Source organism: Giraffa tippelskirchi, chromosome 9 (genome assembly GCF_054371585.1).
Source record: "Giraffa tippelskirchi isolate mGirTip1 chromosome 9, T2T-mGirTip1v1.2.pri, whole genome shotgun sequence".
NCBI lineage: Eukaryota > Metazoa > Chordata > Mammalia > Artiodactyla > Giraffidae > Giraffa > Giraffa tippelskirchi.
The window spans coordinates 134,889,588-134,915,393 of record NC_137283.1 but is presented as its reverse complement, the minus strand read 5'-3'; the positions used below and the strand labels follow the sequence as shown (position 1 = coordinate 134,915,393).

General features: G+C 40.4%; 1 protein-coding gene and 1 pseudogene across 14 annotated transcripts in view; both read left to right on the top strand.

The window, feature by feature from the left end:
- Positions 1–25,806, top strand: part of STX7 (syntaxin 7) — a 53,371-nt gene that overhangs the window by 6,118 nt on the left and 21,447 nt on the right. For all 14 annotated transcript variants that reach the window (XR_014065772.1, XR_014065775.1, XR_014065780.1 and 11 more), the window contains exon 2: positions 3,049–3,199. Coding sequence is in view for 1 of the 14 variants with exons in the window: in XM_081530895.1 (XP_081387021.1) it covers positions 3,115–3,199 (85 nt within the window). In the remaining 13 variants the exon portion in view is untranslated. The remainder of the gene's footprint in view (positions 1–3,048; positions 3,200–25,806) is intronic.
- LOC145522093 (U6 spliceosomal RNA) lies at positions 14,964–15,077 on the top strand (annotated as a pseudogene).

Here is a 25,806-nt window from a genome sequence, read left to right as displayed (position 1 = left end):
CTCGTTCCTTTTCTGTGTTATCTCCTGCTTACCCAACCATGAAGCATCTGATCCAGCGTTGACCGTAGATTTCCCCTTCCTTTGGTAACTGACACACTGCCTTCATTCTGTCTACATGGTCTGGGTCTGTCTGCCTTGGCTTCATGTCTTTGCCATTGTTGTTTTTCATATAGTCATACTCAGGTATCCAAGTCTTACACCTGAGTTTCATAAATTCTTTTTAGAGAAGGGTGATAGTCATGTTTCCTTTTCCCCATCCCTATCACTTTTGCCCAGCACATGACTTTCTGCTGACCCAACCCACCCACCAGCAGAGGTGGGATTCAGTTCCAGGATTCTGGTTCTGAAGCTATCCATCCTTGCTGCCCCATAAAACTAATGTCACAGAAGAGGGCAGGCTTGTATTGCTTTTATTGTTTTACATTATTAACTTTGTATTCTCCTAAATGGCAGACTTGATTTGAGCATGCTTTGGCATTGCCTTTCTTTGGGACTGAAATGAAAACTGACCTTTTCTCGTCCTGTGGCCAGTGCTGAAGTTTCCAAATTTGCTGGCATATTGAGTGCAGCACTTTCACAGCATCATCTTTTAGGATTTAAAATAGCTCAACTGGAATTCCATCACCTCCACTAGCTTTGTTCATAGTGACGCTTCTTAAGGCCCATTTGACTTCACATTCCAGGATGTCTGGCTCTAGGTGAGTGATCACACCATCGTGATTATCTGGGTCATGAAGATCTTTTTTGTATAGTTCTTCTGTGTATTCTTGCCATCTTCATCCCAATCCCAAAGAAAGGCAATGCCAAAGAATGCTCAAACTACCACACAATTGCACTCATCTCACACCCTAGCAAAGTAACGCTCAAAATTCTCCAAGCCAGGCTTCAAAAGTACATGAACTGTGAACTTCCAGATGTTCAAGCTGGATTTCGAAAAGGCAGAGGAGCCAGAGATCAAATTGCCAACATCTGCTGGATCATCGAAAAAGCAAGAGAATTCCAGAAAAACATCTACTTCTGCTATATTGACTATGCCAAAGCCTTTGACTGTGTGGATCACAATAAACTGTGGAAAATTGTGAAAGAGGTGGGAATACCAGACCACCTGACCTGCCTTTTGAGAAACCTGTATGCAGATCAGGAAGCAACAGTTAGAACTGGACATGGAACAGTAGACTGGTTCTAAATAGGAAAAGGAGTACTTCAAGGCTGTGTTTTGTCACCCTGCTTATTTAACTTAAATTCTGAGTACATCATGAAAAACGCTGGGCTGGATGAAGCACAAGCTGGAATCAAGATTGCCAGGAGAAATATCAATAACCTCAGATATGCAGATGACACCACCTTTGTGGCAGAAAGTGTAGAAGAACTAAAGAGCCTCTTGGTGAAAGAGGAGAGTGGAAAAATTGGCTTAAAACTCAACATTCAGAAAACTAAGATCATGGCATCCGGTCCCATCACTTCATGGCAAATAGATGGGGAAACAGTGGAAGCAGTGAAAGACTTTATTTTGGGGGGCTCCAAAATCACTGCAGATGGTGACTGCAGCCATGAATTAAAAGACGCTTGCTCCTTGGAAGAAAAGCTACGACAACCTAGACAGCATATAAAAAAGCAGAGACATTACTTTGCCAACAAAGGTCCGTCTATTCAAGCCTGTGGTTTTTCCAGTAGTCATGTATGGATATGAGAGTTGGACTATAAAGAAAGCTGAGCGCCGCAGAATTGATGCTTTTGAACTGTGGTGTTGGAGAAGACTCTTGAGAGTCCCTTGGACTGCAAGGAGATCCAACCAGTCCATCCTAAAGGAAATCAAACCTGACTATTCATTGGAAAGACTGATGCTGAAGCTGAAATTCCAGTGCTTTGGCCACCTGATGCAAAGAACTGACTCATTGGAAAGACCCTGATGCTGGAAAAGATTGAAGGTGGGAGGAGAAGGGGACGACAGAGGATGAGATGGGTGGATAGCAGCACCAACTCAACAGACATGAGTCTGAGTAAACTCTGGGAGTTGGTGATGGACAGGGAGGCCTGGCGTGCTGCCATCCATGGGGTCCAAAGAGTCGGACACAACTGAGCGACTGAACTGAACTGAACTGAGCTGATTCGAGCAGATACTTTCTCTTGATCGTTTTGTTTGCTTGTTCACAGCTCCCCAGGGCCTAATGTAATGTAGGGTGTGTAGCAGAGTCAGTTAGTGTGCTGACTGCCCACACCTTTACAGTGTTCCGAGCACACTCAGTGAAAAGATAGTAGAGGAGTAGTTGAAATTCTTTGCTGTGCACAGTCTTATCCACAGGAACACCCCTTTTTATCCTTTTTCCCTAACCATGACTGATGTGTAATGTGGACTGAAGAAGAACAGCACTTCATTTTATCTCCTTCCTGTGGCAGCTGCCCCACTTAGCTTCTTGTCCTAAGATACTGGCTTCCACAGCAGAATTCTCCTTGCTCTGTCAGGAGTGTGCGTGTGATGGGCATTTTACAGGGTATTTCCTTTTTTCTTAACTTGTTGGCTCTGCTCTTTCAAATTGAACCTTTTTTCCCATTAAAATTAGAGACCCATTAGTGAGCTGTTCCTGTGTAAGTTAAATGAGATAAAATGAAATTTCTGGGGAAAGCCTAAAATCTGTGTGCCATATAATTCATAATTGAATAACTCTTTTCTGCCAGGAATTATTTTAAATGTTGGAGAAAGAGGGATAAACAGTATGTGGACCCTGGCCTATAGCTGCTCACAGTTTAGTTAAGGAGAAAATATACAAATGGTTAAAATGATACACAGAAAAGGCACTTTGTAAGTCATCCTTTGCGAGATCAAAGATGTTTCCAAAGGGAATGGACAGTTTGAACCTTATTTTATTTAACATGTTTAATTCAGTTCTGTCCTATAAAGTCCATTTTAAAAAATATCAACATGTGAGTTTTACTCTTTGACGTGTTCCTTTGCTAAATTTCAACCCTGTTAGGTTCACAAATTTGTAAAATGTAAGGAGTAACTTTAAAATAGGTATAATTATGTGACTTTTCTTTTATGTTATTTAGGTAACTGCTGAGAAAACTGCACTGCTCACCAACAGCTGATGAAATTAGCGAACAAGCAAATCAACCATGTCTTACACTCCAGGAGTTGGTGGTGACCCCGCCCAGTTGGCCCAGCGTATCTCTTCCAATATCCAAAAGATCACACAATGCTGTGAGTTGAGTTTTAAATTGACTTCACTGTTTGTTTTCAGTTCTTCATGGGAACTTGGTGGAGATTCAGAAATAGACAACTAGTGTTCCTCCAAGAAGAGATTTAAAAAGGCTAGACCTCTTTAGAATGAATGTAAGAAATAATTATGTTAGAAGAGATAACAGTTAACTGCATCTTTCTGTAGTGTGTTAGGCAGCTAATAAATGTTCATTAATGAAAGATTTAAAAATGTAGATACTAAGGTTTGCTTTAAAACTATCTGATTCTAGATGAGATGATCTGATGAAATCTCATAGCTGTGGAACTTGGAAGCACTGTCAAGTTTTAGGAACTTTTGTTTATTAAAAATAAATCTGACTGGATATGATTTAGGTTAATTTTGTCAGGGGTAAATGTGTGGTACATTATTAAGGACAGGATGAACTAAAACAGGGGTATTGTTATCTCCTAAGGCAGATGTAGAAGATAACCATCTCGATTCCCCACAGATTATCCTTTGCTATACTTGTCAAAGACAGAACACTAGAAAGCTAGTTTAATGTGTCATATTTTTAGGAATTATTACTCCTCAGGGTACATATAATAAGAATGTTTTAAAAAAATCACAGATCTGAGCTATAGGTTTTTTTGACTTTTTGTTTCTGAATCACAGCTAATCCTATACCTGGATTATTTTAGTCATTTTGCAGTCAGTATTTTGGTCGTCCAGACATATCTAAACTCTTTCAGGACATGTTAATCTACATAGTTTTATTTTTCAGCCTACTTCGTTAAGGCTACTCTCTTTACCAGAATGCTGACACACTGGAACATCTGAAATGTTTTCAGATGACCAAATGTGTTTCTGTAATCATTAACTTCCCAACAGTTATTACTCTACCTGAAAGATTGAAGTGAGATATCCGTGTGTTTTGGAGTCAAAGGGAGTAAATTAGATTACAGATGATTCTAAAAAAGTGCTGCTGTGTTCTGCAGGGTAAAGTAACTCATGTTCGGATTTGGGGTAACTCTAGTTTACTTTGGCTATTCTTGGAGCAAGGAAGGGAATAGCATGGAGGTCCCACCTTATCCCCTGCAGAGTCCATAGGATTGGTGCACTGGTGCTTGTTCCAGTTTGTCCCGGAGCACTGGTGTTGAGTCCACCTTGCTCTTCTGGCGTCAGATCTGTTCTGGTAGTTAACTAAAAGGGCCTCTCCTATCTGTGGCTCCCTCACTGCTGATTAGAAATAATGCTAGTCTGCCTCAGGCTACCTGTGGGAAGATAAAGAGAGTTTATAATTTAATTTGCATATGTGGAAAATCAGGACCTTTATCCAAAAAAGGAGGCCAGGAGGTATTTTTCCATAGGATAGGATTGGTATCTTACTCTGGGAAAGCTAAATGGTATCAGGAATTCTGGGAAGAAGATGGGAATGACTATAGTGCCCAGAGATTACAGAAGCAGTGTGCACTTAGTGGTATGAAGGATGCATGGATTGGAAATGGTGTGTGAGCTTGAACTGGAAGGAAGGTAGAGTTAACTTCAGTTAGGTCACGCTCCCTCAGAAAGAGATAGGTTCACAAGGCCAGCCAGATGATATGAGGTAAATTGGACCAGAGCTGGATACTCATGGTGTGGTTGACAGCTAAATATGTGACTATATTGTGGTTTGGGGCAGTCTTGGAGTATGTGGGAGGGTGAAGAGAAGACCCGAAACTCTTGTTTTTAACAGCCTTGTGAAGAGCCGTTAAAGAGACTGGAAATATTCAACCCCGGGAAGGTACAGTCACCACCTTCAGATATTTGAAGCACTATCTTGTCTGAAACACAAGAAATATACTCTGCTTGATCATAGAGGCCTCCAAAGATGAACAGAGCCATGGTAGTCAGTCTTCAGCTTACGAAGGAATAAGGGCTTTTGAACAATCCTAGTTGTTTAGAGATAGAATTGTCTACCTCAGAAGCAGTGCAATTCTTAGCAGCATATGGTGGTAAGATATTTCTCAGGTCTGTTACTCAGAGTTTTAGATACCTGAATAATGGTTCAGACTGAGTGACTTTAAAATTTTGATATTAAGTCTCTATTCATTCAGCAAATAATGTATTGAGCACCAACTGCTGGCTCGTCACTGTTTAAGACCCTGGGTATCCAGCAGTAAACAAGGTCCAAAAGGTCCTGTTTTGTAGTTTCCAGTGTGAGGAGAAACCAGTGGTTTTTTTCAAAAAATTAATGAGCAACTTAATTTCCCATGAAGAAAGAAAAATAATGACAGTGATTGGAGAGCAGGTGATTAGGGAGAAGCTACCTTAGCTTAGAGAATCCTCTGAATGCGGAAGAGGAGGGGCTGGTAGTGAGAAGATACTGGGGGAGAGCAATTAGTTGGAAGCCACAGCTGGTAGTTTTAAAAAGCAGTCCAGAGCTTAGGGTGTTCAGAAACCAGAGAAAAAAGAAAAATCCAGTGTGGCTGATGCACAGCACTTGAGGCAAGAGGGGCAAGAGGCAGAGCTGGGAGAGGAGGCCAGTCAGGTCAGCTAGAGCCTTGGAGGCCATGTGAGGCCTTGTGGAGCTTAGATTTCATTCCAAGAGGCAGGGAAGAGACACAATCAGATCTGCACTTTGAAAAGATGACTTTGGCTGCTGCTTAGAAAACAGACTTTGAGGAAATAGAAGGAGGACACCCTGGCTGTGTCAGGGTTTTGAAGAGAAAGATGTTGCCTTGCCCCAGAGTGGTAGCTGCGGAGGTGGAGGGAAGTGCTGGATGTACTGTGGAGGCACAGCCAGCAGGACGTGCAGTGCTTGGGGTGGGGCGGGGGCGAGAGGGAGAGAGGAGACCTGGATGATGCCATGGTTTTTGCACTGAGCAGCCAAGTGGATGCTGGTGAGTATGTACTAAGATGGGAAAAACTACAGTTCAGGAGATGTGGGAGAGTTTTGTTTTGCTCAAGTAAATTTTGAGATGTCTTTTAAACATCTAAGTGGAGATGTCAAACATCTAGTTTAGATACATGAATTTGGAGGCCAGAGTGGCATCAGAATAGAAATGATATTTAAAACTATAAGTCTAAAATAATCACATAGAAGGGAGTAGAATTCAGAGGGCTGGAGCATTAAAAAAAAATGTAGAAGTTGGGGAAGCAGGGAGAAAACAGCATAATCAGGGAAGGAATGACCATTAAGGTAAGAAGAAAATCAATCTCTGCTGGGGTTCCAGAAATTAAAAAGAGTGTTTTAAGAATGAGTGAGGCATCATGTGTCTAATGTTGCCAAGAGACTGAATAAGATGAAAGCAGAGAATTGAATCTGGCAAACTGGTGACTTTGAAAGAATAAATCCCTGGATATATTCCAGAGATGAAAAGCTGGTTCAGCCTCCGCAAATCAGACCATGTGATGCATACACTGCATTAACAAAATGAAGGATAACAATCATATGATTATTTCAGTAAATAGAGAAAAATCATTTGACAGAATTTAACATCCATTTATGATAAAAACTCTCAACAAAGATGTGTATGGAGGGAACTTACTTCAACATAGTAACATCCATAATAACAAGCCTGCAGCTAACATACTCGATGAAAAGCTAAAAGCTTTTCCTCTAAGATCAGGAACAAGCATAAGGATACCCATTATTGCCACTTTCATTCAAAAGTATTGGAAGTCTTGGACAGAGCATTTAGGCAAGAAAAATAAATGGAAGGCATACAAATTGGAAAGGAAGAAGTAAAACTATTTGTGGATCACATGATATATAGAAAACTCTGAAGACTCCATCAAAAAACTAGTAGAACTAATATAAACAAAGTTAGTGATGTTACAGGTTACCAAATCAATACTCAAAATCCATTGTGTTTCTATACACTAAAAACAAACTATCAGAAAGAGAAATTTTAAAAATTCCATTTACAATTGTATCAGAAAGGGATAAATTTAACCAGGGATATATATTGAAAAATACCAGACATTAAGAAAAGAAATTGAAGGAGACATATGTAAATGGAAAGATATTCCATGCTCATGGATCAGAAGAATTAATATTATACCCATATTACCCACAGTAATCTACAAATTCAATGTAATCCCTACCAAAATTACAATTGTATTTTTCATAGAATAAACAATCTTAACATTTGTGTGGAACTGCAGAACATCCTGAATAGCCAAAGCAATCTTGGGGAAAAAAAAGCTGGAGTAATCACGCTCTCTGATTTCAAACTATTATGGAGCTATAGCAATTAAAACAGTATGGTATTGGCATTAAAAGCAGACACATAGGTCAATGAAAAAGAATAGAGAGTCCAGAAATAAACCCATGTATATATCATCAATTAATTTTCAATAAAGCCAAAAATATATAGTAGAAAAAGGAGTCTCTTCAATAAATTGTGTTGGGAAAACTGAACAGACACATGGAAAAGAATGAAACAGGACCACTATCTTACACAAATAAACAAAAATTAACTCAGAATGGTATAGACTTGAACATGAGGCCTGAACTATACAACTCCTAGAAGAAAACGTAGGTGGTGAGCTCCTTCATATAGGTGTCAGCAATGATTTTTTGAATTTGACAACAAAAGTGAAACCTACAAAAGCAAACGTAAGTGGGACTACATCAAACTAAACCTCACAGCAAAGGAAATCAAAAAGACAAGAAATAACAGGTGTTGGTGAGGATGTGGAGAAAAGGGAACCCTTATTCACCATCAGCGGGAATGTAAATTGGTGCAACCGCTATGGAAAACTGTATTGGAGGTTCTCAAAAAATTAAAATTACCATTGTGCTGTTGTGTTAGTCACTCAGTCATAGCCGATTCTTTGCGACCCCGTAGCCTGCCAGGCTCCTCTGTCCATGGGATTCTCCGAGCAATAATATTGGAATGGGTTGCCATTTCCTCCTCCATGGGATCTTCCCAACCCAGAGATCGAACCGCAGTCTCCCATATTGCAGGCAGATTCTTTACCATTTGATCCAACAGGGATTACCATATGATCCAGCAGTTCTACATCTGGATTTTTATCCAAAGAAAACAGAAATGCTAACTTGAAATTGTATCTCACTCCCATGTTCATTACAGCTTTATTTATAATCGCCAAGATACAGAAGCAACCTGTGTCCATTGATGGCTGAATGGGTAAAGATGATGTGGTGGATAGATAGATACATACAGTGGAATATTATTCAGCCATTAAAAAAACCTGAAATCTTGCCATTTGTGACCACATGGATAGACCTCAAGTGCACTGTGTTAAGTCAGAGAAGGGGGCAATTACTGTATGATCTTTCTTGCATGTGAAATCTAAAAAAAAAAAAAACCAAACCAAAACCAAACTAAACTTCTGCATATGGAAAACAGATTGGTGGTTGTAAGGGGTGAGGGGTGGGAGAAATGAGTCAAAAGGTTAAAAAAAAAAAGATGGTTCACAGATTTGGAAAATTCAAAAAAAGAAGAAGAAAGAAAGGCGGTGTCCTGTCCATGTTCCAAGTGTAGATGGAGAAAAGGAGGCAGAAGGACTGACCTGTTCCACTTAAAGGGACTTCCCAGCACCCTCTCACCTCTGCGTATAATACTGACCAGAATTTAGACAGAGTCACATGGCCACTGCCAGGAAGGCTGAAAGCATCTTTTAACTGGATTACAGTGTCCTCACTAAAAATAGGGGATTGCCCCATTTGAGAGAGAAGGGAGAAATCAATTATTTAGGAGGCAACTAGTAGATTCTACCATAGAAATAGAAAGATGATCAAAGAAAAGGTGCATTTTTTTTCCCACTGCACAAGGGAGATTCTGGTGAAAGTATACTTGTGGAAGAATCGTCTTTGAAGGTGAGAAGCTATGGGAAATAGACCACTGATAAGGGATTTGCCTTTTTATCCACTGTACAGATTTGTTGCAAAGTATAGTCTGGACTCGAAATTTGATGGGTAAAGATGGAAAGTTTCTGAGTTCTGAACAAGATAGGCGGCACAGGCATCAGATAGATAGTGGGAGAGAAAGTTGTTAGTAGTTTATGGAAAGAAGAGAAAGTAAACTACTTGTGGTTTGGCAGCTGAGAGAATGGGTGTACCAGGGAAGCAGAGGAAGGTTGTCTTTTTTAAATTCTAAGATTAAATGTTTAAATGATGGGAAGTTTAGATTTCGGTAGAGCAAGTTACTGCTAAAAATCTAACCTACCATCATCAAGTGTGCATTACTGATAAGGGCTCTGCAGAAATCACATGGAAGTGAAAGGGAGAAGTGTGAAATTTCAGTTCAGTTTTTTCCCCATCTGGTAATGCTAATAATATTGAATGTGATTGAATAAGATGATACTTTGCACCACATTTAGGTGCTTCTCTTCACACTACATTTGCATCTTTTGAATTTGTGTCAGTACAAATTATCTAATTTTACAGAAGAAATCAAAAGAGAAGATGCTGTAAGTAAGGAAATATTCTCATATTTAGAATACGTACATCTATTCAACTGACTCTAAAGTCTTCCTGAGTATTTCAGTGGGAAAATTTATTTTCATATTAGTTTTGATTAAGATAAATGAAAACATGTAAAATACTAAATTGTATGATTTAATTTATACAAAAAAAAATATTGAGTTGTATGGTTTAATTTATACCAAAAAAAGCAGTCAAAAGACTTGAATCTTGGAGGAACCCCAAAATAGCATTTAGTAGAATTGGAATTTTGTGAGTTTTCTTAACAGTATTCTGGCAGTTCTGTTTTGCAAAATGTAGGATAGATGAAACAAAATGTTTTTAAACTTAAGTGGGTTTTTTTTCCTCCCTATTAAGCTACTTTTTGTTACAAATAATATCCAGTCTTATTGATTTGCTTTACTCATGATGTATTTAAACCACATTACAATAATATAATTTATATTAAGCATAAAATATTTAAATATTCTAAATATGTAAATGTAAAGTATATTAAAAATAAAATTATATTGAAATAATATCACTTTCTAAGTATATGTAGTAAATAGATATAATAAACTAGAACTTTATTAGAGATTTCTCTGTGTAGCATTTAAAATGATTAAGAATCTGTTTTTATCCTAAGGGAGAAAATGTTCTGTTGACTGTTAGTCAGCAAGGTGTTTGTTCTCCATTTTAACAGTATTCTCTATCGCTGGCCTTCACACGGAATTAAATCTTTCTTAGTTCAGTGTTCTAGGCAACCATTCCCAGTAGACTGAAGTTGACGTACAAATAAAACCTATTGTTATCCAAAGTCCAGAAGATCATAGTGCGTCAAAGACATGCTTAGATTTTGTTCTCAAACTTCAGTTTAGTTCTCAAGTTATTTTTTTAAACAGTACCATTTTCATTAGCAGTACAAGGAAAGGAGATATACACTCGTTTACCCTTTAACATCTTTATTTTGTTTGAGACATCCTACCTGTGACATACAGGACAAGGATAAGCAAGTCTCTGTGGGATAAAAAGGCTTGAGCCTACTATATGAGGTGAACCAGAAGAGGGTGTTTCACAGGGCCCCTTCATCCTGGTGCAAACACACACAATTCAGAGAAGGACTCAGGAGACTCAGGACACACGGAACACACAAAAATGCATGTTTTTGAAAGAAACAGGTAAATATATTGACATCCCATCGCATAATTAAAGACTTTTTTCAGTTTTAAAAAGTAGTATTTTATTTATATATATATATACACACATGTATATAGAGAGAGCTGTATAAAAGTTATTACTGTAGCTCAGTGAATTATGTTACAATACCACACGTCAGGAAGTAGAACATTGCCAGCCTCTTGTAGACCTTCTCATGCTTAGAGCCCATCCATACTGTACAGAGATCACCAGCATCCTGACTTCTAATGTCACCGATTAATCTTCCTGGTTCTTAACTTTATCTAATGGAATCAAGTAATTTATGTTAAACTTCTTTCTCCCATTAGGTTTGTGCAGTTCATCTGTGTTGTTGCAGGTAGCTGTCAGTCCTTTGTTTTTGTTACTGTATTCAGACATACCGTATCTAGTTTTTCTTTCTACTGTTGCTGGACGTTTGGAGTGTTCCTGTGTTTTTGCTTTATTTGGTTTTTGTTTTTTTCCTTTTATGAACAATGCTGAGCACTCTTGTACATTCTTTTGTTTCATGTGTATGTCTGGGAATTGGGTTGCTGTGTCATAGGATAATGTGTATGTTCAGCTGTAGTAGATACAGCAAACCAGTTACCCAAGTAGTGGCGCCACCAGCCACTGTATCACTTTATGTTGCTCCAAATTCTTGCCAGTGTTTGACATCTGCAGTCTTTTAAATTTTATCCATTTTAGCCACGGTTGTGTCCCATTGTGATTTATATTGCAGTTCCCTGATTAGAACCAGACTTCAGAATTTCGCTGAGTGGGGAAAATCAATGAGACAATAGGAAAAGTTTCTAATTAGGCAAGCTCTGTGTGCGTGCATGCACATTTCCTGAAATCAGATCCAGAGAGCAGTGTGACCTGAGTAAGCTGTCTAGTCTTCCAGGGCATGATTTTCTTACATATTTTTTCTGCGGGCTGGATTATGGTCTCTTCTAACTTTAACAGGCTATAATTTTAACCAAGTGAAATTGGTTAAACCAAGTTAAAAAAAAAAAGTCCTGAGAGCTCTTCTAACATATGTGAGATTATTCTCTTTGTTATTAAAAAACCAGTTGCCATATCTGGACCCTTCATGCATGCTTTTAAATTACCATAATGGAAACAGTCATCCATAAGTTACAAGTAGTTCCACTAAGAGCTATGTATTATTTCTAAATATTAAGAGGTGGGAGAATTGCAGTTACAAGGGATTCTGGAGTGAATCATGTCAGAATTAACTAAGTTATGAATTGAAGGAAATTGATAGATAGAAAGAACCACAGTTGACCATGAAACACATTCGTTGAGGTAAAAGTTTCCCATACATATATACTACAGTAAGTCTTAGCAGTGCTAATAAGAATTCTGGCATTTGAGTATTGGTTTAAAGAATAATCTAAAAGAGGAAGTTAGAGAGTGGCTAAAGCTTGCTTTTGGAAAATGAACAAAAAACGATCCATTGGTAACTTTATAAAATATGAATGTGTATGTGTAGAAGTTTCCTGCTTTTTAGCAGAAAAAATATGCGTGATATGTCGTATGTACTTGTATATGTGTTCCAGAAGATTTGAGAAGTCAGGACTTTGTAGGGGGGCGTAAAATGTGTGAACTGAAGCCCATATTATAAAGGTTAAGGGAAGGTGACTGAAAAAGATTTGTGTTGAATCTTTATTGTTTTATTTTTTTTAATCATATATCTCCTATAGATTAAAGCTGTTGATTCAACACAGATTTGTTTAGATTTGAAGTAAATTGTAGACCTGGTTTCTCTGTGTTGTGATTTCTTTCCTTGTTTATTGAGAAGGATCAGTGCCTGGCTCTTATCCTCAGAAGGTCCTTAGGACTTTGAAACATAAAAATCTCTATAATAGTGTGAGCCCTTTTGTTCCTTTTGAGAATGAATGCAGTTCTTTTAACTACAGTCTGGTGAAGGACACTTTTTTTGCACCTTAACACATGACTGTAAAAAAAAGGAAGCTGGTATCATCAACTTCTCCTTTTTGGTTGCCAGGGCAGACTTTTCCTTAAAAAAGGATCACCAGTTCTGATAAGTTAATGAATTGATTGAAACGGTGTATTTACCTAGGAAATGGAGGTGTTTCCTTCCTTTTCCCAGGGTGATTGGTTGGTGGGTGTTGGTGGAAGGGCAGGAGTAGAAAACATGGTCTCTCCCCCCCCCCTTCCTTAAGATGTGATACAGCAAGTCTACTTCTGATGTCACATGTCTGAAAATACCTGGTTGAATTTTTTTCCTCTTGAGGAGAAAAGCTTAAGTAGCTTTGAATTCACTGTTGTGATTTTCTTCACGCCTAAGGTGTTGACATGGAACAAAGGTAGGGGTAAAAATTCATGTCTTAGTCCAAGGGAATCTGAACAAAGAGCAGCGACGCTTTCTTCTCTCTGGTGATTTTGCCTACGTGACCGAACGCGAGTGTGGTTTACAGCTGAATGTGAGTGAACGCTTTCTGTTTGTTTTAGGAACTAAAATTTATGAGCTAAAATAAAGATACGGCTCCAGGGAGCTCTGTCCCTCACTGGTTCACAGTATGTAAACCATCTGTGCTGAACATGAACTTTCTTACCCTTGGTCCCAGCCTCAGTCCCTAGTTCTGTGTAGTCTTTGCTCCCCGTTTGCAACCTAAATGCACATCCTGTTGGTCCTACCTGCCAAATTTGTCCTTTCCTCTCTGCCTCTGCTGTCACCACGCAGGTCCCAGCAGCTGCTCTTTCTTCTCTGGGTGACAGCAGCCTCTGAATTGTCCCCCCGGCTTCCATTCCTGCCCGCCTGCAGTCTCTTCTCCATACTGTAGCTGAGGTGAAGGATGTCAGACCACGTCAGCCTGCCATGCCCCACCAAACCCTCCAAGCCTGACCCTGCCCTCGCTCTCCAACTCCTACCACTCTCCCCCTTGTAGATTTCAGCCACAGTAGCTGTCTTTCCCCTGATTGAACAGTTGAGCTCCTCCTTAACTCAGAGTAATGGCACTTGCTTTTCCTCTGCCTCAAACATTTTCTCAAATCTTCGCACAGTTGGCTCCTCCTTGGCGTTCAGGTCTCAGCCCAAAGGTTGTGTCATTAGACATATCTTCCCTGACCTATCGTTGTGCTTCCTCCACTCGTTCTTTCTCATTAAACAGTTTTGTTTCTGTGACGCCTTTCGTCAGTAAGTCTGTTGTTCAGTCACTCAGTCGTGTCTGACTCTCTGCGACCCCATGGACAACAGCACACCAGGCTTCCCTGTCCATCACCAACCTGGAGTTGACTCAAACTCATGTCCATTGAGTCAGTGATGCCATCCAACCACCTCATCCTCTGTGGTCCCCTTTTCCACCTGCCTTCAATCTTTCCCAGCATCAGGGTCTTTTCCAGTGAGTCAGTTCTTCGCCTCAGGTGGCCAGAGTATTGGAGTTTCAGCTTCAACATCAGTCCTTCCAATGAATATTCAGGACTGATTTTCTTTAGGATGGACTGGTTGGATCTCCTTGCAGTCCAAGGGACTCTCAAGAGTCTTCTCCAGCACCACAGTTCAAAAGCATCAATTCTTCAGTGCTCAGCCATCTTTATGGTCCAACTCTCTTCTATTGGTATATTAAACTACTATAATTGTCCACTTATTTTCTGCATTCCCTACTAGAATGCCAGCTCCTAAAGAGAAAGGACTTCATGTGCCCTGTTCATAGCTCTGTCTGTCCTATAAGAACAAATGAATAATCTCACGTAGGTTACTCTTTATCTATATAACTATGCCTGTCATGTACTAGCCATTATAAATATTTATTTCTTTTCTTATCTTTGAGCTCATGGCAGGAATCTCTTCTCACTCATTTGGTAATGAGATGCTGTCCTGTGAATTCTTCTGTATTTCATCTTTATGATTTTTTTCTAGGTGCCAACATTTTTTCCTTTACTACCAGAGTCTCTAATCTCTTCTATGGCAGGAGGTCATACTTTTATGCAGAATTATATCCCTTAAGAACTTTGCATACAGAGGCTATTAAGAATTCATTGGATGACAAAGGATAGAACAGAAAGGAGAGAATAGAAAACTTCAAAGAAGAGAATGTTATGATTTCAAGATGTGACCCTGGAGGGAAGGAACACAGTTTGATCAGATGGGAAGCGCTCAGCAATCCTGACTCCAGTGCTACAATGTAAAATCAACTGAATGAGGACAAAACAAGTTTTACAAAGAAATCTTAGTGCTCACTTTGGCAGCACATATATTAATACTAAAAATGGGATGATACAGAGAAGATTAGCATGGCTTCTGTGCAAGGATGACATGGGGGTGAAAAGATATCTTAGAAATCTCAAAGGAAAGGCACAGTACCTTTCTATGAGCCTGGTTCTGGGGTGGGGTACCAGTTGTTGAATGTGAATAATGGAAAGGGAAAGGGGAGTGAGAGGGTACAGAAATCACTCTATGATGCATGGATCCATGCAGCATTTGGAAATCCTAGGAACATTTCATCTAGAGGGGGATTGGATTGCTGCTTCAAATAGTTGAAGGAATGTCAAGAGGAACCAGAGATCAAATTGCCAGCGTCCATTGGATCATGGAAAACGCAAGAGAGTTCCAAAAAACATCTACTTCTGCTTTATTACACCAAAGCCTTTGACTGTGTGGATCACAACAAACTGTGGAAAATTCTTCAAGAAATGGGAATACCAGACCACCTGACCTGCCTCCTGGGAAATCTATGTGCAGGTCAAGAAGCAACAGTTAGAATTGGACATGGAACAACAGACTGGTTCCAAATCGGGAAAGGAATACGTCAAGGCTGTATATTATCACCCTGCTTATTTAACTTATATGCAGGGTACATCATGAGAAACACTGGACTGGAAGAAGCACAAGCTGGAATCAAGATTGCCAGGAGAAATATCAATAACCTCAGATACGCAGATGACACCACCCTTATGGCAGAAAGTGAAGAAGAACTAAAAAGCCTCTTGATGAAAGTGAAAGAGGAGAGTAAAAAAGTTGGCTTGAAACTCAACATTCAGAAAACTAAGATCATGGCATTTGGTCCCATCACTTCATGGCAAATAGATGGGGAAACAATGGAAACAGTGACAGACTTTATCTTTTTGGGCTCCAAAATCAGAGCAGATGGTGACTCCAGCCATGAAATTAATAGACGCTTGCTCCTGGGAAGAAAAGCTATGACCAACCTAGACAGCATGTTAAAAAGCAGAGACATTGCTTTGCCAACAAAGATCCGTCTAGTCAAAGCTATGGTTTTTCCAGTAGTCATGTATGGATGTGAGAGTTGGACTATAAAGAAAGCTGAGTACCGAAGAATTGATGCTTTTGAACTGTGGTGTTGGAGAAGACTCTTGAGAGTCTGTTGGACAGCAAGGAGATCCAACCAGTCAATCCTAAAGGAAATCAGTCCTGAATATACATTGGAAGGACTGATGCTGATGCTAAAGCTCCAGTACTTTGACCACCTGATGCGAAGAACTGACTCATTAGAAAAGACCCTGATGCTGTAAATGATTGAAGGTGGGAGGAGAAAGGGATGACAGAGGATGAGATGGTTCGATGGCATCACTGACTTGATGGACGTGAGTTTGAGCAAGCTCTGGGAGTTGGTGATGAACAGGGAAGCCTGGCATGCTGCCATCCATGGGATCACAAAGAATTGGACACGACTGAGTGACTGAACTGAACTGAACTGTCAAGTGGAAGAGGATCTCCTTTCCTTTTGTATGATATTAAGGAGAGTAATTAAGAGTTGAGTAGAAGGAATTGCAGCGATTATGAGTGGTCCTTCCAGCAAGGTTTTCTGAGGCTGCTGTGGACTGGTGCAAGTTACTTATTCATCCAGGTGTTTGAGTGTACATCAAAGATACTTGACAAGTATCTTAATTTGTTCATTAATTTTTTTTTTTTTTTTTACCTTCCTCTCTCGTAAGCTCTGTCAGGTTCCTTGTTGTGGACTGAATTGTGTTCCCCTATTCATTTGTTGAAGTCCTAATCCGCAGTGTGACTGAATTTGAAGATAGGGCCTTTGGAAAGGTAATTAAGGTTAAAATAGGTCATAAGGGTGGTGTCCTAATCCAGTATGACTGGTGTCCATATGAGAAGGGGAGAAACACCAGGAATGCCCAGGCACAGAGAAAAGGCACATGAGGACACAGCATGAAGAAGGCCACCTGCAAGCCAAGAAGAAGCCTCGGGAAAAGCCAGCCCCGCTGGCACCTTGACCTTAGGCTTCCAGCCTCCATCCGGAACTGCAAGAAGATAAAATTCTGTTGTTTGAGCTGCCAGTCTGTGGTATTTTGTTATGGCAGCCCTCGCAAACTAAACACAGCCCTGCATTCCTTGGCATGTTGCACTGGGATTTAAAGTGACGGGAAACCCAGATAATGCTGCAGTTGGCTTTTGAATCCCAAGATTCTACACTTTATTGAAATTTATTGTATTTCAAAAGTAATATGGGTTAGTGTGCTTAAGGCAGGCATTGATATAGAATGAGAGAAGAGAGATTTATATTAACTTCTTTGATTTTTTATGAAAAACTCAAGATTCTGAAAGATGTTTTCATTTACTGAATAGCACAATAGGAAGAGTAATTCATGGACAATATATAAGTACCTTTATTAAATAGTCCTTTGTTATAAGATTTCTTCTGTTTGAAATGATTACTGATAATGACCATAATGATAAGCCAAGACTGACAGTGTGACATTAGTTGATTTTTCGGCTCTTGGTTTTTGAGCATGTAAATAAATGGAACTTGGATACACAGATAAGAGAATGTTCTCATCTAGATATCATTACACTAGGTATTTTCTCTATATAGAACTCAGAAGGATTCATTTGTAAAAACAGTGGTAGGTTCCCCCACTGTTAAACTTATGATCTTAGGATAAAGTCTCCATGAACAGAGGTTTGGTAAGTGCTGTATGGCACAGTCATATGCTAGAGGACGCACAGTGTTGGACTCAACTAGAGTTTTAGATTTGTCCAGTGGTTAAGATGAGTGGAGGGAGGGACTCGAGGACACAAACCGGGGAGTGAAGATAATGGTGTTTAGGCTGGCTGTGGAGTGCAAGTTGGGTCAGGAAGCCAGTGAACCTGGGGGAAGGGGGAGGTTGCGTGAAGGAAAGTGGCAAAGAGGCAGGACTGAAGGGTTCTAGGTCCTGGGAGTTGTCAGAGGCTTGTTGGGATCAGAGTACCAGTCGGAGAGAGCTAGACATACAGGAGGTGGTGATTTGTAAGCAGTGTCTGTGAAACTAAGGTTATGGAAGAGTTAATGGTTGTTGGTAATAAGAAGGCATTCGGTTAGATCTTGGAGTGTGTGATTTTGAGAGGATGAAAGATAAGCTCATTTTGAAAGAAGTATACAAAGAACTGGGGCTTCCCTGTGGCTCAGCTGGTAAAGAATCTGCCTGCAATGTGGGAGACCTGGGTTTGATCCCTGGTTTGGGAAGATCCCCTGGAGAAGGGAAAGGCTACCCACTCCAGTATTTTGGCCTAGAGAATTTCATGGACTCTATAGTCCATGGGGTTGCAAAGAGTTGGACACGACTGAGAAACTTTCACTTTCGAACAAAGAACTGAGGCCAGGATTGTTGTTCAGTCGCTCAGTCGTGTCTGACTCTTTGCGACCCCATGGACTGCAGCCTGCCAGGCTAGGATGATGGCAGGGCTATCAGCATGGTTGTTAAGATCACCAGGAGCTGAGAGAGAGGAATCAAGAGTGACAGTGAGCCTGTAGCTAAAACCATCAGAAAGTCGGGTGTGTGACCTGAACAGCCCAGAATGACACCCAGTATTCCTGGGGCTCGTGCTTTCTGTGCATCTAACCTGACCTGTCATTTAGTCTTCATTGCATAAAAGAATTCTGAATTCTTTTTCTTTCCCAAGTGCCTCTAGTTTGTACTTCGTTGATGCCTATTATCCAGCCCTCTCACCTAGGAGCTCTTTTGTGATCTTCCTTTAAAACTGCAATTGCTTCACTGAGTTTAAAAAAAAAAAAAAATTCAGTGCTATTTTGGGTTATAATTTTCACCTTATCCACTTCTGTGGTTACATTTTTTTCCTGCTGCAGTTTCTTCATAGGGAGTTTTGCTGTTCTTTTCCACAGTTTTTTATAGTCTTCTGCATGGTTGCTATATCTGTTCTTTCTGTTGTTATTCAGTGGAGTGAGTTTGCTTTTCCTGGCTGTGAAGGGAGAGGGAGGAACCCAGACTCTACTCTAGGGCCCCTTCCTCTCTGTACTGCCCCGAGGCACTGTTTCCCACACCCCCGTCTGCCTCTCAGAACGGAGCCTGGTGTGGGAGGGCTTTTCCCTCCAGGGTGGTGTCCCCCCATCACTCCACTGACTCCCCAGCGTTAAGCTGCTGCTGTCTAAGGTGCCCCTTTCCTCTTAGAGAAAGGTGCCGCTTTCAGAGATGGGTAGCCTGGGGGCCCGAGAGTGGTCCCAGCCTCCCGTTTCCAGCTCCCCCAGCAGAGTGCTGCCCGTTCCTTCTCAGCCCTGCTCCTGGACCCCTCCTCGGGGTGCGGTCATCGTCTTCTGCTGGTGTATACTTCCTGGTGACATCTTGGGGCTCTGCCTCCCCTGTTCTCATCTGCAACACCCCCTCACTCCCTATCCACACACATGGCTTCTCACCCAGGATCTGCTCTTTTCTGTTCCTTTTGGCCACATGTACAGATTTTTGAGAATTTTTTTGTTGTCTTGGTTTCTCTGAAAATATAACTTGTGTAGGTTTCCTTCCCCCAACCCCCACTCTGTTCTTTATGGCTTGGGGTGGGGGGAGAAGAGGCAATAACATGTGAGTAGCAGGGTGTTGCAACTAAAAGTGATCAGGAATTCAGACTGAGATTAACAGTTGAGGAAGCAAAGTCATATAAGCTGGAGGGGGAGCTTCCTCACACGGCTAGTACTGCAGCTGCTTTTGGAGCAGGGGGAGGCCATCAGCGGATGGCAGGAAGGAAGCACATCCAAGAGGTGAGGTGGGTTGAGGAGGGGTCAGGAAGGCTGGAGAACTGGAAGGAGTAAGGCTTCCCCGCTGGCAAGCCCCCCTGTGTTAGCTTTGTACACAGACTACCCTCTCAAGGGGCCGCGTCCTACTCTGGGCCTCTGTTAACTCCTCATTCTAGACTCCCTCTGAGCAGGTCAGCTGGGCAGGCCCACGTGAGAAGATGTTATGTCTGAACATCTTTGCTAAGTCAGAGCTTGCAATGTTCTGGCCACCTTCGAATTCCAAAGTACTGTTTACATACAGTTTGCAAATGACTCACTTTTGTACTTTGTTCATTTTTAAGAACCATGACTTCAGATTTAACTTTTTGTTAGTCTACAGGAGCTTTAAAATGCCCGAAATTGCAACTTTGTTAGCCTGTGTGCCTTTCTCAAAATATCTGGGAAGAAAACCAATGAGGAATTTAAAATTAAATGTGTTGTGAATGGGAAACTGCTTCATGGAAGCAGGACTTGCCTGCGGGTGTTGGAGTGCCAGGAGGGAGAGAGCACAGTAAACCAGAGGTCTTGGCCCCGACCGCACAGGCTTCACCTTCAGCTTCTCAGCTCAAGACTCACTCTTTAGAAAATCCTTCATTTTCCTCCTCACCTTGCACATCAGTTTTTTCACTCACGAAGAAGATAAGCTCCCTGTTCAGGTCACAAGACAATATATTGGGGGAAAAAAGCCCATAATTATTTCAGTAGTTTTCTTTCAGGTTTTCTAATGAGTTTTTCTACTTACCATGTGGTTTTTAGAATTACAGTATACTTTTCTTGGTTTTTCCTGATATAGGAAAGTAAGCCTAGGTCACTGGATTTTTTTTTTCTTCAAACCTTTTTGTGTTCAGACTTATTTTCAACCGGCTGATGCAGGTATTTTCTCATGGTACATTATCTTATGCACCTTGTACTGTGTAATGATTAGCCCAACCTAATGATTCTAACTCTGATTATCGTAAAGTTACCAGTAATAACATCTTGTGTTCTTTTATTAGGTTGGTACAAAAGTAATGCAGTTTCAGACCGTGAATTTTAAATCGTTATCTGTTCAGTTCAGTCACTTAGTCATGTCCGACTCTTTGCGACCCCATAGACTACAGCACGCCAGGCCTCCCTGTCCATCACCAACTCCCGAAGCTTACTCAAACTCATGTCCATTTAGTCGGTGATGCCATCCAACCATCTCATCCTCTGTCATCCCCTTCTCCTCCCGCCTTCAATCTTTCCCAGCATCAGGGTCTTTTCCAGTGAGTCAGTTCTTTGCATCAGGTGGCCCAAGTATTGGAGTTTCAGCCTCAGCATCAGTCCTTCAATGAATATTCAGGACTGATTTCCTTTAGGATTGACTGGTTGGATCTCCTTGCAGTTATAACTAGGCTCAAACACATCTGTATTAAATCAGAATAGGAACCATTACAATCAACCCATTCTTGCTTATTTGAGAAATAAGTTTGTGTATTCCTGTAGCATAAAAATTCATGCTTCAGGATTCAGCAAACTCTTGGAAAGTGTTTTCTGCGTTGTGCTCATTGTGAAAGCGTTTTTCCTGCAAAAAGTTGTTGAGATGCCTGAAGAATTGATAGTCGGTTGACCAGAGAGGTCAAGTGAATGTGGCACATGAGACAAAACCTCGTAGCCCCATTCGTTCAACTTTTGAAGTGCTGGTTGTGCAATGTGTGGTCGGACATTGTTGTGGAGAAGAATTGGGCCCTTTCTGTGGACCAGTACTGGCTGAAGATGTTGCATTTTTCAGTGCATCTCATCGATTTGCTGAGAACACTTCTCAGAGGTAATGGTTTCACCAGGATTCAAAAAGCTATAGTGGATCAGCCGGGCAGCAGACCACCAAACAATGACCATGACCTTTTTTTGGTGAAAGTTTGGCTTTGGGAAGTTTTTTGGAGCTTCTTCTCGGTCCAGCTACTTAGCTGGTCATTGCTGGCTGTTGTGTAAAGTCCATTTTTTGCCACACCTCACAATCAGATTGAGAAATGGTTCATTGTTGTTGACTAGAATAAGAGAAGACAACACTTCAAAATGATGATTTCTTTGGTTTACAGTCAGCTTATGAGGAACCCACTTACAGAGCTTTTTCACCTTTTCAATTTGCTTTGAATGCCGAATGACTGTAGAATGTAGATGCTGAGTTCTTCTGCAACTTCTCATGTAGTTGTAAGAGCATCACCTTTGATAATTGCTCTTAATTGGTCATTGTCAACTTCCGATGGCTGGCCACTGTGCTCATCTTCAAGGCTTTTGTCTCCTTTGCAAAACTTGCCAAACCACCCCTGCACTGTACGTTCATTAGCAGTTCATGGGCCAGATTGTTGACGTTGCAAGTTGTCTCCACTGTTTTATGACCCATTTTGAACTTGAATTAAAAAATTGCTCGAATTTGCTCTGAGTCTTTGAGATGATTGAATGACATCACCAGCTCAATGGACATGAGTTTGAGTAAACTCCGGGAGTTGGTGATGGACAGGGAGGCCTGGCGTGCTGCAGTCCATGGGGTCTCAAAGAGTTGGATGCCACTGAACTGAACTGAAAAATAAATATAAAGTAAACAGCAAGTAATGCATTAGCAAAAAAACACAAAGCAAGAAATGTCCATTAAAATGATATATAACATAACCACATTTATTTAAGAATGTATTCTAATATCAAACAGCAAAGTTCAACAATGCAAAACCACAATTACTTTTGCACCAACCTAATAGAAATCTATGCCATTTTACAATGTTTTTAGATATACCATCTTCTATAATATTGATGCTTAAAACCACCCTTTAAAATAGACAGTTTGATAGATGAGGAAAGCCTGGAGGCTAAAAAAAGTTTGTTTTTATTTAGAGTTTGTTTAATATTTAATTGATTTTTTCCTATTAATAGTTCAGTTTCTCACTTGCATGTAACTGCTAGACATGGTCACTGTCAGGTAATAGCTGACTTCCTTCCTAATTGGGGGTTATAACTATCTTGTCTTGATTTATATTTACCATTATCTCTACAATTCTCATAACTTTATCAGAGTTTATTAGATTTCAACACCCTCCTACAGCATGTTTCACGTTTGTTAATATATGTTAATAAGAATGTTCTTATTCTTCCTTTTGTTGTAAGAACAGCACCTTCAATGATTGCTTCCTGATTGGTCATTGTCAACTTCCGATGGCTGGCCACTGTGCTCATCAATGACTTCCAAAAGAAAAACGTTAAGTCTCTTCATACTATTCTCTCTCATTTAGTAAGCTCTTTCTGTTTCCAGTACAAAGGTCCTTACGTACATTGCCCCAAGTTGAAGTTCATGATGACTGAGGAAGAGGTGATTTTCCCTCCGCTTGACTGTGAGGCAGTTGGAGAGATGAGGTCAGTTGCCCAAGGTCAGCAGCCAGGAAGGAGTGAGGTCAGATTTCCAAATCAAGCTGTCTGGCTCCCAGACTGCTTGCTGGTCAGTGTTAAACTCGACTTCCTCTGTGTGATGTGGGTGAGACTTGAGTCAGAATCTCTAAACCACTTGCCCACGTGTTTTAATAACCGTTATTTTTTTTCCCACAATTGACAGTTTCAACTGAGTTATTTTGGATTGAGCAACAGCTGTTTTGTGCTGAAAGAGCAGGTGGTTGTATTCTGTTCTCTGTTAATTTGGAGATTTTTTTGAAGGTGGTCTGTGTGCCTTTTAGGGCTGACTCAGGGTGTCCCCGAAGCCTGGCCACTGTCACTGGTCAGACAGCATCCTCCGTGGTCCCCTGGGAACTCTGACAGGTGGTATCAGTACATAGCCTCGGATAGCAACTGCTACCTGCAGTTGTCCTGACAAAAAAAAAAAAAACCCCTTTGCTATGAAGCGGTTTTTTCCTTAGGTCATCCACTAGATGGCAGCAGACTCTTATGGAACACAGTGGGTGTTTGGTACAGACAAGAATGAAGAGGCAGAAAGGGCATAGTTTGAGTTTTATATAAATAATAATGCACTTTTCCTGGATGTGTAGGAAATGGTGTTCTCCTTATGTTATGGAAAATGTAATATACTTTAATGTTACCTCTCTAGTAGTAATAGTGCAAATAGTTGTAGATTGTGAATAATGCGAAAATAATTTGTTCGTTGTATTCTTGTAGTGGTGCATCTTGATTTAATCCTATTTCAGTGTATTAGGTGCGTTTTTCTTCAAGTAACTGTTTATGGTTATGGAAAGAATTAATTCCTTAATTTTCATGTTTCACAAGGGTTTTTTTTTTCCTTTCAAATTAGACATTTGAAAGTCTCTCTCTAAAGCAGTTTTTTATAAACATTTTTGAGTATGTCAACATGAGTAAGGCAAAAGATCCTATGAGCCACCATCTTAAAACTAGGGAGATAGTCAGAAACTGGAGAGTAATAAAATAGATTGGTAACGATTCATCAGTTACTCTGCAAAAATGTTCATCCAATAAAATGAAAAAGTAACCATAATTGTTTCTAAATTAAGTGAGAAGAGCAGCAGTTGAAAATAATAGCTGACACAAGCCAGCACCTTTAATGTACCAGTATCATTTTGTTGTTGTTCAGTCTCTCAGTCATGTCCAACTTTTTGCGACCCATGGACTGCAGCTCGCCAGGTTTCCCTATCCTTTACCATCTCCCAGAACTTGCTCAAACTCATGTCCATTGAGTCGGTGATACCATCCAACCATCTCGTCCTCTGCTGTCCCCTACTTTTCCTGCCTTCTATCTTTCCCAGCATCAGGGTCTTTTCTAATGAGTCAGCTGTTTGCATCAGGTAGCCAAAATATTGGAGTTTCAGCTTTAGCATCAGTCCTTTCAATGAATATTCAGGGTTGATATCCTTTAGGATTGACTGGTTTGATCTCCTTGCTGTCCAAAGGACTCTCAAGAGTCTTCTCCAACACCACAGTTCAAAAGCATCAATTCTTCAGCACTTAATCTTCTTTATGGTCCAACTCTCACATCTGTACATGATTACTGGAAAAACCATAACTTTGACTGGACGGACTTTTGTTGGCAAAGTAATTTCTCTGCTTTTTAATATGCTGTCCAGGTTTGTCATAGCTTTTCTTCCAAGGAGCAAGCGTCTTTTAATTTCATGGCTGCAGTCACCATCTGCAGTGATTTTGGAGCCCAAGAAGATAAAGTCTGTCACTGTTTCCACTGTTTCCCCATCTATTTGCATGAAATGATGGGACCAGATGCCTTGATCTTAGTTTTTTGAATGTTGAGTTTTAAGCTGGCTTTTTCACTCTCCTCTTTCACCTTCATCAAGAGGCTCTTTATTTCCTCTTCGCTTTCTGCCATAAGGGTGGCATATTCTTTCTGAAAATTGCAGAGGTTCAGCTTCTTATACATGCATGCTCAGTGAAAGACGCAACACTGCTCAATTTTGTGTGAAATAGACTTAGTAACATAGTGCACTCAAGTACCATACTGAACTCAGTTATGATTACAAAGTTTTAGTAATTTTTACTAATTTAGGACAAGGATCAGCCCATTTTTACTATAAATGGCCAAATGGTAAACATTTTAGGCTTTGCAACACACGTGCGGTCTCTTGTATATTCATCATCATTGTTTTGGATTTTGTTAACCTTTTCAAAATGTAACAACCATTCTTACCTGGAGGGCTATATGAAACGAGGCTGAAAGCCCCCACAGGCCATATATGGCTGACACTGATGTTTAAGAGGGTGATGCTGGTCATATGTAATGTGGTGTCTATGGAATCTTGCTCATACAGCCTGAAGAAAGGACAGATGTTTATTTCCTCATCAGCGTCAGCAGGGCAGAAGGCTCCTTGTGGTCCATGGTAGGCCTTGAAATGTACTTTGAACACCACTTGAAGCACCAGAGCATCTCAGCTCAGCTCCTTCAGTTTTGCATGCCTGTTTTTCCTTTCTTTGCTTTGGCAGCTATCATACCTGAATTATGAAATAATCTTTTCAAAAGTCTTTTACTCTTAGCCCTTTTAGCGCTTTGAAAAATATTGTTTTAGAAACTAAAAAGTCTCAACTTCATGTGTATAATAAAATTGAACTAATACCATATAATATTTCTCCTAAATTTGATTCA